General features: G+C 42.7%; 1 protein-coding gene across 1 annotated transcript; it reads left to right on the plus strand.

Annotated features, from left to right (window-relative positions):
* The first annotated feature begins 228 nt into the window (after window positions 1-228).
* PLEKHB2 (pleckstrin homology domain containing B2) lies at window positions 229-12,867 on the plus strand. Its single transcript, XM_042024513.1, has 7 exons — window positions 229-282; window positions 893-1,045; window positions 1,766-1,868; window positions 2,770-2,809; window positions 5,030-5,119; window positions 6,684-6,798; window positions 8,800-12,867. Exons 1-7 carry the CDS (start codon window positions 246-248, stop codon window positions 8,934-8,936), a joined length of 675 nt encoding a protein of 224 aa, XP_041880447.1. The 5' UTR covers window positions 229-245; the 3' UTR covers window positions 8,937-12,867.
* The last annotated feature ends 345 nt before the right edge of the window (window positions 12,868-13,212 follow it).

Raw genomic sequence — 13,212 nt, forward strand, 5'->3', positions numbered from 1 at the left:
TCCAGTCTGTCTCTTCCCCATTTTCTACGAGCAGTAGCTGTAAGCTTGTTTGCCAGTTAAAGGTGGTTGTGCTTACTGAGTATCTTCGGCTGAGATCTACTGTGTCTCTTCGCAAGGAGAGCTGGGTACATGCAGCTATAATAGATGATACTGAGATGCCTCTTTCTAATGTATTATTGTGAAATACTGAAAACTGCTTTTCTCCCCCCTCCCCCTTCCTCTTCTGCCCACTAGATTAAGCAACAATGGCATTTGTGAAGAGCGGATGGCTGCTCCGGCAAAGTAAGTCATGGGTCTTTATCCTCCTTCTCTTCCTGTTCACTGTGACTTCTTCAGAAAACATCCGAGCAACTTAGTAATTCCCAGGTTTTCTTAAAAAAAGCCCCTAGTTCTGTGGGTTGTTTTTGTTGTTTTTTTTTCTTTTTACTTTTAGGACACATCACAAAATGACCTGTCATGACAGCATTCCCATGTGACCTTTGGGTACTCCAGTGGGAAACAGGATATACCATATCTGAGATGTCTGACTGGCATTCAGCTTCAGATGCTACTCTGTAATTAGTGCTGTACAAGTGGAGAATTGGAAACTTTACCTGACACCTCAACTGAGTGTCTTTCAATTAGTCACGCCCTCTGCTTGTTCCTGCAGCAAGTTAGAACTCAAGCATCAGGTCACACACTTAAAACCAGTTTTGCTTTGAATCCTAGATAAAATATGGCACCCAATTCTCTAATACTCTCAAGTGGGGCTGTTGTAATACACGATTTTGCTTGGCACTTTGGAATGTTGTCTGGGGCAACTGTGAAGGATATCTTGGTTTATTTTTTATTAACTCTAGGACAGAAATGTTTCCCGATATGTGCCCTCAAAATTGACTGTGTGATTTTTAAGGTACTATTTTACGGCGCTGGAAGAAGAACTGGTTTGATCTGTGGTCTGATGGCCGCTTAATATTCTATGATGATCAAAATCGCCATGATATAGAAGATAAAATCCACATGCGAATCCATTGCATCAACCTCAGAGTGGGGAATGAATGTCGAGGTAATAATGAAATCTTCAGGATTTGTGTATTCAGAGATTCTTTACAACTTCAGTGCCTGCCCAGCATACCATATACAGCACTACTGCAGATGTAAATATGTCTGAAATATGTGCAACTTCACTGCTCTTGAATCCCCTCACCTTCCAAAAATATTCAAGCCCACCAACTCCTAAATTCCTTTAGAGATACCTAGGGTGTGGTATCACTGTGTGATAGGTTAGGTTAGGGTTTGATACTTCCTTTTAAAACACAGTGAGGACAGTGTACCATGCATGCAGGAGAATGGGATGTTCACAGCAGGACTGTGTGTCTGATATAGAGTGTTCCTGGTGTAACCACAGTGCTGACTGACTGAGAGGCAGGGCTAGAAATGGGAAACCTCAGCAGATGTTATTCCTAAGTTCACTTCTAGCTTTTGTTAGTGCTCCACTTGGTGCTGACACAAGGGAAGGACACAAGTGCTGGAGAGTACTTATTGCTAAGGGTTGACTGGTTCTGCTGTAAGACACATTTTGTAGGAAAGGTGTTCAGAGCTGCTTACTTTCAGGACACTGAAGGTTAATTCCTTCAGTGACTTGTTCAGATGCCATGGAAGGCAGCTACAAGTGGCCCTAGTTTATTTTGTCCAGACTTGCATAAACTGACTCTCTTCTTGTACATGTGATCACGTAATTCTGTTTATAGGTACTTCATAACTCATCTCTGTTTTTCTCACTCAGATTTCCAGCCTCCAGAGGGGAAGCAGAGAGACTGTTTACTGCAGATTGTTTGCCGTGATGGGAAGACAGTCAACCTCTGTGCAGAGAGTGCAGATGACTGCCTGTAAGACAGCCAGGGATTAATGGTTTTGCTGCTTCTCCCTCTTTTATCCCTCTTTATCTCTCTCCCTAGTTATTTTCCTCCCTTCTAACTTCAAGAGATATGTTTTAAGAAAGTTTTCAAGCAAATAAAAGCAGGTTTTCAGTGACAAAAAACCCAATAGCTCTCCTAGAAGTTGTCTAGCTCATGCAAACTAACTGCAAGTTAAGTCACTGAAAACACTGAAGGGTGAGGAGGAGTAGAAGAATCTGACTAATATGATTAATGCAAGACTTGTTAAACAGATTTTTTAAAACTTTTGCTATTCTTCAAGAGTATGTGATGCAGCATGAGGCCAACAACATCCCAGTAGCGAAAGGGAGAATACTCCATTATTGTGAACTCTCTGCTGAGCTGGGCTGTGTAGAGTTAGATAACTTCTGTGGCCACTGTTTGCCAAGGAGTGTGGTACATGGAGCATGCTCCCAGCCCCATGGCAGGGGAGAGCTGGGTGAGGTGTACCTACCTCCTGGGAGCTGCAGCAGCAGCAAGGCCCGTGCTCTAATCAGTACAGACGAACTGTTCTGGCTGGGGTGCATCTGTTCCTATTTCCTTATCCGAAGCATGACTGCGTGTTTCCTACCTGTTGTGGTTACAGCAAGGACCTCCAAAACTGCATCCATTCCTCCTCACGTTCCTCCTCATTCTTTCTCAGCTCTGCAAAGAAAGTAATTATTTCTCAGTCTTAGTGTAACACTTTTGTGCATTCATTTGAGTGTATCATTAGGCTTTGGCACATGCAGTATCTTAAACTCTGCTCCTGCAGTACCTCTAGTTGCTAACCTTGTTTGTTTCATTGACCTAAGGGAAAAAGGTGGCATTAATTTTTATCAGTGTTTCACTAACCAATGTGGGTTTTTTGCAGGGCATGGAAAATTGCTCTCCAGGACGCCAGAACAAACACAGTGAGTGTCCTACCTAGACTTTATACTGATAGAGAAGCAGCACATGAGTGTTACGTGTGGCCCAGCAGTTTACTTCTGAAATCATGTTCCATCCTTCTCTGCTAGAGAAAAACAGGGTCATGAGCGTGATAGTAAAGCTTGTGGGTGGGAAGAGGAATGATTCTCTGGATCACAAGCACGTATCATCCTTGCAGCCAAGTCCAGGCAAATACACGCTGTGTGGAAAATAATCTTTTTAAGAAGTGATTTCTCTGGGTGGAAGTGAATGTTTGGAAAGCTGGTCTGTGGGCACTGAGGCTGTAGGCAACAAGCAAATCTTCTGCAACCAGCAAAAATGAACTTTTCACTCCTAGTGTTTGTTGCCTCCCAGGTGGGTGCAGTGCTGAAGGAAGCTTACTACACAGCAGCTGTTTGTTAATGTAGAACCATCACACTGTGGGATGCTTCTTGGCAGAGACATGAGGAAGAATGAGATGCTTGGAGGAGAGTGCAGGCATGCTGAGGAGGAGTGTATTACCATTGCCATGCTAGCTGTGGAGAGTATCAGGAATCATAGAAGCCTGTTTGTGAGTCTTCTGGAGAACTGTATCTTTGGGCAGCCACATCTATCCACTTGTGGGTATTGCTAATTTGTTTTTCCTCTAGACTGCCTTCCAGAGTACTCTGCAGCACTAGCTTTCCTTGGATGACTAGACTGAACCAAGCCGAGGTGTTTCTGTTTCAGGGGAAATGCTGTGTTTTGTAGAAGCTTATCTCAGTTTGTGATGGGTCACATTAACATTGCCACTGTACTGGGACATCTGTCAGATGATATAACTTAGATTTGTAGATACCCAAAGCAAACACTTGTCATGGCAAAACTACCCCAGACACGATTGTCTCTGACTGCAGCCTACACTGCCTGTGGCCTTAAATGAGAAGTGAAGGATTTGTCCTCATGCAGAGGACACAACACTCATGGTCTGTCTGCTCTAGTTTTAGGGGCTTTATCTCGCCTGTGTGTGTGATGGTGACTCCTGGTTTCAGGAAATGGGAACTGCTGTTTTCATGCCTCTGACAGAGGTGCCAGCCTTGCTAGATGGTTCAGAACATGTCAGTGCTGACCTTGGTCAGCCAAGGCAGACCCCTGCTACTCAAAGTAGAGCAGGTAGCCCTCTACACAAGCAGTTACATAAATTAACACTTTCCAAAGCTATTAAAGGTGTCAAACAAGGACTTGGACTAACTGGGTAAGTGAGTTTGAGTCTGTAGGTGTGTGACAGACTTTTCAAAAATTCCAAGCATCCAGCAGTGCCTCCTAACTTGACTGGAATAACTAAGGTGATCACCTTAGCTTTGAGACTGTATCATTTACAGGTGTTTGCAGGCTTGTGCATCACTTGTACAGAGATCCCTGTGACAGGGCAGGACACATTTACTGCTAAGATGTGAGCAGATTTCTCAGGTGATGGAAATGCCACTTCATACAGTATTTTAACAGTGTTTCAAGCAATCCTTAAAATCTTCATCATGAGTTTGACTTGTGGTATAACCATATTATGTCCTCAAATGCCATGATTTCATCAGTCCAAGAGATAATAGAACATTTGCTGTTGAGTTATTAAAATGTTCCCTTGTGAATTAAAGAATGGGAGTTGGCTTTTGCCTTGGAAAAGAGAACAAGAGCATCACTGTAGAGTTTGGATATTAGGGGCAAGAATACAAGGATAGTGTAAGAAATCTTAATTGTCTTTGAGAACTTATTCTAAATGGACTCAAGTGTTACCACCTTTGCCTCAGGTACCACTTTTGCCTACTGCATTTGTTTCCTTTACCTGCTTCTGCAGAACGTGGTGATACCACTCTAGGGTGCTAGCTTAGTTGTGAAGATTTCTTTATCTGAAGACAGAAGATGAACAGGAGGCTAATTTCTAAATCTGAAGTATGGAGTGTTGGAAGGAGCCAGTGTGCTTGCATGTACACATCCGCACGTCTGTGGCACACACAGAGGGAAAAAATTTATGGCTCCTTTTTGTGGTTGACCAGGTATTTCTATTCTCCCACATGTGCTCTCCAGGTACTTTCTTTTTGCAGCCTTTACAAGGTGCTCACTGCTTTCTTAACATGCAGCATGGCTAAAGGTTACTTTTTCTTTGGGGTCATTAAGTTTTAATCCTTAGACTACTCTAACTGGCTGGCTGTAGGAAAAGGTGATAACTGCTATCTATCCATGGTGTTTAGGGCTACGTGGGATCTGATGTGATGTATGATGAGACAGCCATTTCCTCGGCCCCTCCTCCCTACACAGCTTATGCCACACCATCACCTGAGGTAAGAGTTGCAGTCAGGAAGCGTTCACATGAGCGAGGCAGCAGGAACAGCCTCCTTCAAGCACTCACAAAGTGCTGCAATGTACTGTTATACCCAGCTTTAAAGCTTGTATAGCAGGAGAGAGTAAGGCACTATCTATCTATTGCTGCTCTTATTTGAGATGGATTTCCTTTGCAAGGGATGAGGTACATTTGTTTGGGAGGTGTATAAAGGGGTGGCTGCTCATTGAACTTGGAAAATAAAGCTTCAGAGAGGGCAGAATGTATTTGGCTGATCTTGAAATATATTGGCCGTACAGCTTCTAACATAAGGAGATGTGACTGCATTTTCATGTTGTGCAAGCACTGCAAGGGTATGAGATCAGGAGTTGTAAAAATAGGGTGTAATGACTGGAGCCATCACTTTTAACACATAAGGATTTTGTTGTACCAAGATGTCTTAGCAACACAGTAACTCTAGGTCCTGGATACACAGTTTTTTTGCAGTGAAGGAGCAGCTTTGGGACCGAACCAGGATATTTTGGGGATTTCTGGATGTGCTTAGTGATGTGCAGTAATATGTGAGGGGATGGTTTGCAGGAGTATTGCTTGTTGCACTGTATGTGCTCTGCTCCAGCCTCTCACTCTTGTTAAGAACTAGTGGTGCTGGAAGCTTCCTCTGTGCAGCCTCCTCTTTTGGAGAAAAAAATTACTTCTAAAACATGCAGCTATAGAGTGTTTGTCTCTAATCTGACATCTGCTTGCAGCGGACCCTCTAGGAGGGTTGGTTGGAGGTTTTTTGGGATCGGCTGCTGCCTTCCTGGTGATGCCTTAGGTTTTAACTTACATGTTTTTCAAATCCTCTACTGCCTGGTGTGTAACTGAAGTTTCGTGTGGCCTGTTAACTTCTGCTCTCTCGTGCTGGTTAGACATAACAAAGCCTCTCTAGGTTTGCTTTTCAAGGACACCTCGATTGTCCCAGGCCCCAAAATGTGTAAACTAAAAGCCTCTGAAGAGGAGGGGCAAACTTGGGGTAATTACATCATTAACTGAAGCTGTAATTGGAGAATTAACCCTGATACGCAAATGGGCCAAACTTATAAAAGTGTGAAGAACCCATGACCCAGGGTCCATCTTGGGTGTAGCCTTTTGACTGCCCAGGGTGTACTTTTGAAGGCCCTTCAAATAAATATCGACTTTTATTCTCTTATTCTTGTCTAGCCTCTGTTTTCAGGTAGCCACCTCAAGGCATCACTGGCACTTCCAAGCTCCCTAGAGAGCTGCTGTTGGCATAAGGACAGAGAGAAGAAGCTTGGCAGGGCTGCTGTGGCTCTGCCTGATGATCCAGGCCCTGCCTCTGCTATTGCCCGTCCAGGAAAGGGAGAGAGCAAATGCTGCTTAGGACTGCTTATTTTTTCAAGCAGCTGTTCTGAATCCATTTCGGGGAGTAGATTGGCTATAGCAGTACAGACTGGATATTTTAGTGAAACTTTAACTACATTAGAAACGAAGGCAAATTGACCAGTGTGCTTAATTGGATCCATAGCAAAGTGTTCTTGTATAACAGACATGTTTAATTTCACCAGGTTTATGGCTACGGCTACGATCAGTACAATGGTGCGTATCCCCCCGTGGGCCCTCAGATCATCTATGCCTCCAATGGACAAGCCTATGCTGTTCCCTATCAGTATCCATACCAAGGTAATCAGTGTCAGCCACATCCTCCACCTTCCCACAGAAGCTATTTGAGTCAATCTTTCTGGCTTTAGCTCTACTAATCACCATCCTTTACCAGCCACCACTCCTGCACACAAAGAAAGAAACCAAGTCCACTCACCCTTTCACAACAAAGGGAGTGCAGTGAAATTGGTATCAAGGGATTTAACTTTCCCAATGTGATCTCAGCATAGTTACATTACTTTATGAATTCTTTTAAGCATACAGAACTCTAACTACAGCATGTTTTCTAAGGAAAGGTACAAGAGTCAGAAGAAGACGTGATTTTGTGATTCACTACTCCATATTGGGCATTGATGGAGCTTTTAATTCATCTGCTGCTCTTATACCTAGTTTAATTATTTAAATGCAAATTTCAAAGGTAAATCCACTCCCAGAACAAGGTTGTAGCTTGTTCCTTCCCTGTGTGCTGGAAATGCTGTAAGGCAGCATTTCAGCCATGTGAAGTCTTCTGTTGTTCTGTTCAGCTTTGTATAGCTTTCAGTCTCAAAAACAGGAAGCAAAGATTAAAATTGTAGGGTGTGCTTTTAATCATAGTCACCTTAATTTAGGGTTAGTTTTGCATAGAGCCCCAGTCCTAAGGAACTGGGGCTTTAGAGTTGTGTGGGTAATAAAAATGAGAAAACTGATTGTTTATGATCTGACTGCAAACAGGAATCTCTATGAGAATTTTTTATTTCAGTTTCGAGGGAGATTTTGTTTTCTATTTGACATTTTCCAGGTTATTTCACGTGCCTTTTCAATTTTTTTTTTATAAGGGAGGTGCATCAGCCTTTAAAGCTTTTAAAGTTTTCTTCATCTAAGTTACTGAAGTCCTAAGATACAGATGAGGAAGGTGTGTTCTGTTGGTTCTGAAAAACAGCAGCTTTTTAAAAACCCAAGAACTGTTTTTAAAAACTTTCAGCAGGCCTTGGAAATCAAGCCAAACCCATATGATAACAATGCAGCATCAAACAGTAACTCCCCTCAGCAGTTTGCAAGTCCAGTGTGTTAAGATACTAGGTTCTGGTTGGGCATAGTGACCAAGGCTCAATGTTTTCCTTCACCAGGGTCACTGCAACTAAACCTTAGGGTTCAGGTTCACCCCAGCAACTCACTTAACCCCTGTACTTTCAGCTCCATTGCTCATTCTCTACAGTGACATAATCCTTCTCAGGGGGGAGAGTCATGCATTGTTGTCAGTGAAAGCCTTTTCTAGTTGTATTTAGTTGGATTACTTAAGAATCTGTTACGAAACACCATTGTGGGATTTTCAAGAATATTTAATGTCCCTGAAACGTCTGGAAGGGAAAACAGGACTGTTATGTTTGCTTTGCAGGTAGGAGCTAAATCAGAAAACATGACAGGTGAAGCTTGTACAAGTCTGTTACAGAGCAAGGGTCAATTAGTGGCTTCTTGAGTCCAAGGTTAATTTCTTGCTACTGGCCAATTTTCATCTGAACAGAAATGTAGCAGCTGTCACCACTCCACAGATCAGTCCAGGATGTGAAGGCTGAATTGCAGTAGGCATAAAATGTAAATAACTGATACACAGTTTCAGACAAATTACTGGCTTGAGACCTGCCAAAGATTTTTTTGGGGGGAGGGTGTAAGGGGGAGGAACTAAACTATTTGCCTTAACTTCAAGGCTGAATCAATTTTTAGACCATTTCTTACATTAAATCCACAAAGTGTTTCATAGAATGATAATTCATAGGTTCTTTGCAGAACAATGTTCACTTTTACATTTGTGATGAGTTTTCCTCACAGATATTAAGCTGTTACAAGGCTGGAAATGTTGCTAGGCCCTTGGATTTAATTAATGTGGAGGTTGAATCCAAAGCAGGTATTCTACATGTGTAGCTGGCAAAATCTTAGTATTCGGTTGAAGGAAGGTGAAAGAATGAGCCTGTTTTGAAATTGCAATGTATGGTATTAAGATACACATTTTTTTTGCCCTCCTCCCAACAACCTCTTGTTTCCTAGGACCTTATGGCCAGCCCCCTGCAAACCACGTCATCATTCGAGAGCGTTACCGTGACAGCGATGGAGATCTTGCACTGGGCATGCTGGCTGGAGCAGCAACTGGAATGGCTCTGGGATCATTATTTTGGGTCTTCTAGATTACCCTTTCCTTATCTCTGTAGTTCCAAACCCCTTTATTGTGTGCAATAATATATTGGCAATGTTGTTTACTGTTAAACTTTGAAAAATGCAATAGTTATTTTTCAGTAGTGACATCTTAATAACTGATTCTTAACTGTCTTAATGAGAGTTTAAAGGCACCATTTAGTTAAGTGGTTGGAGATGGCATGTGCTGCTCTTGAATTCTGGTCTGATGTTCAGAATTAGAAGGATCAATATGAGCACCAGTGTCACGTGGTAGCAGTCACCTGCTTTATGAACAGGCTGTTATTGTAAACACCATAGGAAAATAATTTTTTTTTTTGCGGGGGGGGTCTAAGATCTAGTTCAAATAAGAGGTTAACAGGAGTCCTGCATTAGTGTACACATACTACTGGCTTTTAAACATTCCCTGGAAAAACATATAGCTCAGCAGAAATTCCTTGGCATTAGACAGTCTGCCATGCTTGAGGGTTTTTTTGTTGTTTTCAGACTTGCCTGCAGATGGTAGTGTGTTTTCTTAGGTGGAGTCCTATACCTGCCTCTCACACCATCTAGGTGAAGTTGTCTTTGAGAATGTATGAGCAAACCACTAAGAAGTGGCAACACTCCTCAATTCTTTTATTCTCCCAGAAATGTGAAAGACCAGTGGCAAGGAAGACCAGTGTTTGTTGTTATATCTCCCTCTTTATCCTGGAAGACTCTTCTCTGGTCAGATGGAAGGAACAGATCTTTAGCTTTGCAGGTGTCTGCAGAACAGCAGTCCCAGACACTGCACCAGCTGCACTGTTAGGAACCAGCCATTGTCCAGGGTCTCTGCTCGCTACTGCCACCGCTCTGCAGGGTCTGCAGGAGGAGAACTAACTTCAACAGCCCTTGCTCTGTTGGGCCTCCCAGCCCCTCTGCAGGCAGGAACAGTCAGGAGGGGAGAGACAAGCAACACAAGTAGAGCTTGCACACAGGCACTATGATATCAGCTGCCAGGGCTAGGGTAGGATGCCTGCCTCTTAGCCACCAAGGTTTCCTGAACCAGATTCCTTATTTGCAACTAATTTTGAGTGCAGCTGACCATGGGTTTGTTGTATGCACATTTCCCCCTCACAATTCAGCAGGTCTCCTCTTCACTCCATGACTTGTTGAGGAAAACACTCCAAGGAACCTGTCTGGCTTTGCTTGTATGTGTGGTTCCTATACACAGTGTGCTGTGGACTGTCCCCTGGAGTGCAGCTGTTTTATATGTTACATGGCCTGTTATGTGCTGAGCTGTGCTTGGCAGGGAAAGAAAGCTCTGAAGAAATGCGTGGGCTTTCTTATTCAGGTAAATGAGGCAGGGTGCCTAAGCTGAGTTCTTATAGTAAGAGGACTTATTTTTATACTTCCACTTTTAACTTCCTGTATTCACATACTGTTTTAATGTTAAGTCTTACTTATGCTTCCATTCAGAAAAAGGTTAATTTCCTTATAGTTCACAGGGTTTCATGTCAGGAAAGATAAAATAGATGAGAACTTGCATCCATATAAATTTAGCTGAAGTCCCAATCTTCTCCATTTCATCCTAAAACTCTGCTGGCTCTATCCTACTTATGTAAGCAATAGAGGTCCTGGACAAGAGTTTGGGTAGCAGACAGGGGAAGCACGAGGCTTTCATCACCCTTAGGACTAACTCAACCAAGTGGAATCACGGGCAGTAAACAGACAGATTTAATTGTGGCTGCTTTACTAAGCGTGGGCCTGATCCAGGGGAGGTAAACTGCTTTCAAGAGACTGGTTCAGAGCTGTACACCAATGTGCATGCATGTCCTTTCACAGTTGAACACAAGCTGTGCATGTTCTGCCAGTCAGATGTACTGAAAGGACATTCTGGAAGTGCCAAAGAGGACTAAAGTGAAAGTTTCCTATTGCTAGTCCAAACCAAAAGAAATTGCAGTACACTACTGAAGCTCTCTTAGAGACCTGGTGGCCTTGAAGTCAGAAAGGGATGGGAATGTAAGTGAACAAACATGTCTACCCTTTTAAAAAGCCCTTTAAGAGATGAATTTGATTACAGGTCTACGCTGCTGTTTGGTTTGTGCTTTGCAATAGCGAGTTCTGCAGAATCTGCCTCCATCTCCTTTCTCTGTGATTCTTAACTTGTAAGGAGTAGGGGAGAATAAAACAATTGGGCATCATATGATTTTTTGAATTTTATAATGATTGGGAAAGGATAACAAAGTGAATCAGCTGGGTTTTTGTTTTGGTTTGGGCTTTTTTTTTCAGAAGAACTGTTAGTCACAGCAGGGGAACACATCTTTTGTGTTTTCAGGAGATAACTCTGTCTAAGTCCCCAGTTTCTTCAAGTAAAGCATATAAAATAAAGACTGTTGATTGTAAAACATTCCTGGGTTGAACTTCAAAAGAAATTATCTTTTTAAAAGTTAAAATTGAAGTAATTCTCCATTAAGAAAATAACCTTACCCTTCACAATGGACAAATTTCACATTACAAATTGAAGCCAAAGACTCTAGTTTTGGCTTGGAAACAATAGGCTGCTTTTATACAAAAATCATGAACTACTTTTCTATCTCCGAAGCATAGGCATTTAGAAGCCAGAAAACAAATGTACAAAACTGTGCTAGAGCATGAAATCAAGAGCAAAGGTATCTCACTGCAGGTGCTTGTAGCCTTTCTGATCTTACTGCAGAGACAAAAGTGGCAACATCCTGGTGCACAAAGCAGCAGCATGGGGATTGCTACCTAAAGTCACTGGTTGCTGAAGCTCAGACTTGCTTCCTGAAGACATGCCCCTGTCTCCTGTTGCTCAGGAACAGAGTGGAGCTTTGGTCAGATCTACAACAATGTCTGGCTGGATACACAGTCGTGACTCAATAGCCTTTCTCTGCCTAGCTCTGCACTTCATGCTGCCATAAGCTGAAGAGATGGGATTTGGGGCTTGGAGGGACTGCCATGCCAGCTTCTGCAGACCAGTGATACCATAGTGATGGAAGAGGCAGCAGGTGTGGCAAGATAATTTTCAAAGCAGATTGAAATGATAGTTTGTTTCTGAATGGTGCTATTCATAACTATAATTCCAGTTACATTTGCATAGTACCCAAGCACACACTTTCCTGCTTTGGGCCCAATACTTAAGCCGCCTAAAGCTGTGGGAGGTTCACAGGTACCACAGTGCCACTGTTTTTGTGCAGTGTACACTGTCAGATAAGGGTAAATCTGTTGTACAACAGTGACAGTCTGTTCAGAATTCAGTGCCAGTGCTTGTGGAGGTCACGAGTCTACACGTTCATCTGGGACTAGTTACTTTTGGGCTCTCAGTTATGAACAACTGGACAGAGCCAGGCTTCCTGAGAGTGAGGTGGGAATGCTCAGCCTTCTGATAAGTCTGACCACATTAAGGAGGTGAACCAGGGCCCCCTCCCACATTCTTAGTTACATGTGAAAGCATAGCTGTTGGCTTCTTTTGCATGAATTTGGGGGAGAGCCAGTCTCTTCTAGTGAGTGGGTAAAGGCTTATGGACTAGGGAGGAGGGGGTGGGAAGTGTTTCTGTACAGAACAACTGCACTGACTTGCAGCAAAGACACATCTTCCCCAGAGCCGAAGCACATTCCAAACAAGTCTAGATGGAGCTACCCTGCATGTCATCCAACACTGGCTTACTTTGGTTTGTTCTTCAGTGAACTTCAGTAGGTGATGGAACCAGCTACGCAAGTGCAGTAGAGGAGAAAATTCACACTCGTGTTCCTCAGATGTGTTTGTGCTTTTCCTCCTCAGCATAAGACTGTGTAAGTCATGGAGGGTAGCATGCAACAAGTTTCCCCTCCAGAACCTTTATGTTCTTGCGCACTACTGTCTTTACTGCAGCTTTTACTGTATGTCCTCATTCTCATTAATTTATAGCAAAATAATCATAGCAATAAAATTCATATTAAGTGTAATTATTTTGTCTTGACATGTTCACTAGCCTTTATTCAACACTTCTCATTTAGATGGAGTGTAGACAGCTCAGGCTGACATACCTTGGGCATCTCAGTTACCATTTGATAAGTGTGATGTAAGGTCTGCAAAATCAGCAAAGTAACTCCACACTAACACCACTATACGAAGATTAAAATTAAGACCTATTTCTTTCTAATGGAGTTGTAGGCTTTGACTCAGACGTGCTTAATCTTGGATATATGCAACACTTATCCAGATTTACCATTTGACATTGTGTTATCAACAGATTTGCACTGTTTAGTGTTAGCCTAAGCTGCATGGAGCACAGATGTTGCTCTGGGCAA

Source organism: Corvus kubaryi, unplaced genomic scaffold, assembly GCF_017639235.1.
Source record: "Corvus kubaryi isolate FWS band 111438036 unplaced genomic scaffold, C.kubaryi_AGA036_p1.0 37264, whole genome shotgun sequence".
NCBI lineage: Eukaryota > Metazoa > Chordata > Aves > Passeriformes > Corvidae > Corvus > Corvus kubaryi.

Bases quoted from the DNA above. Each gene is read 5' to 3' on its own strand.
- PLEKHB2 (XM_042024513.1), top strand. From the start codon at position 246: ATGGCATTTGTGAAGAGCGGATGGCTGCTCCGGCAAA. The intron at 2,810-5,029 runs GTGAGTGTCCTA...CATGGTGTTTAG, and splicing joins AGGACGCCAGAACAAACACA to GGCTACGTGGGATCTGATGT. The intron at 6,799-8,799 runs GTAATCAGTGTC...CTTGTTTCCTAG, and splicing joins CTATCAGTATCCATACCAAG to GACCTTATGGCCAGCCCCCT.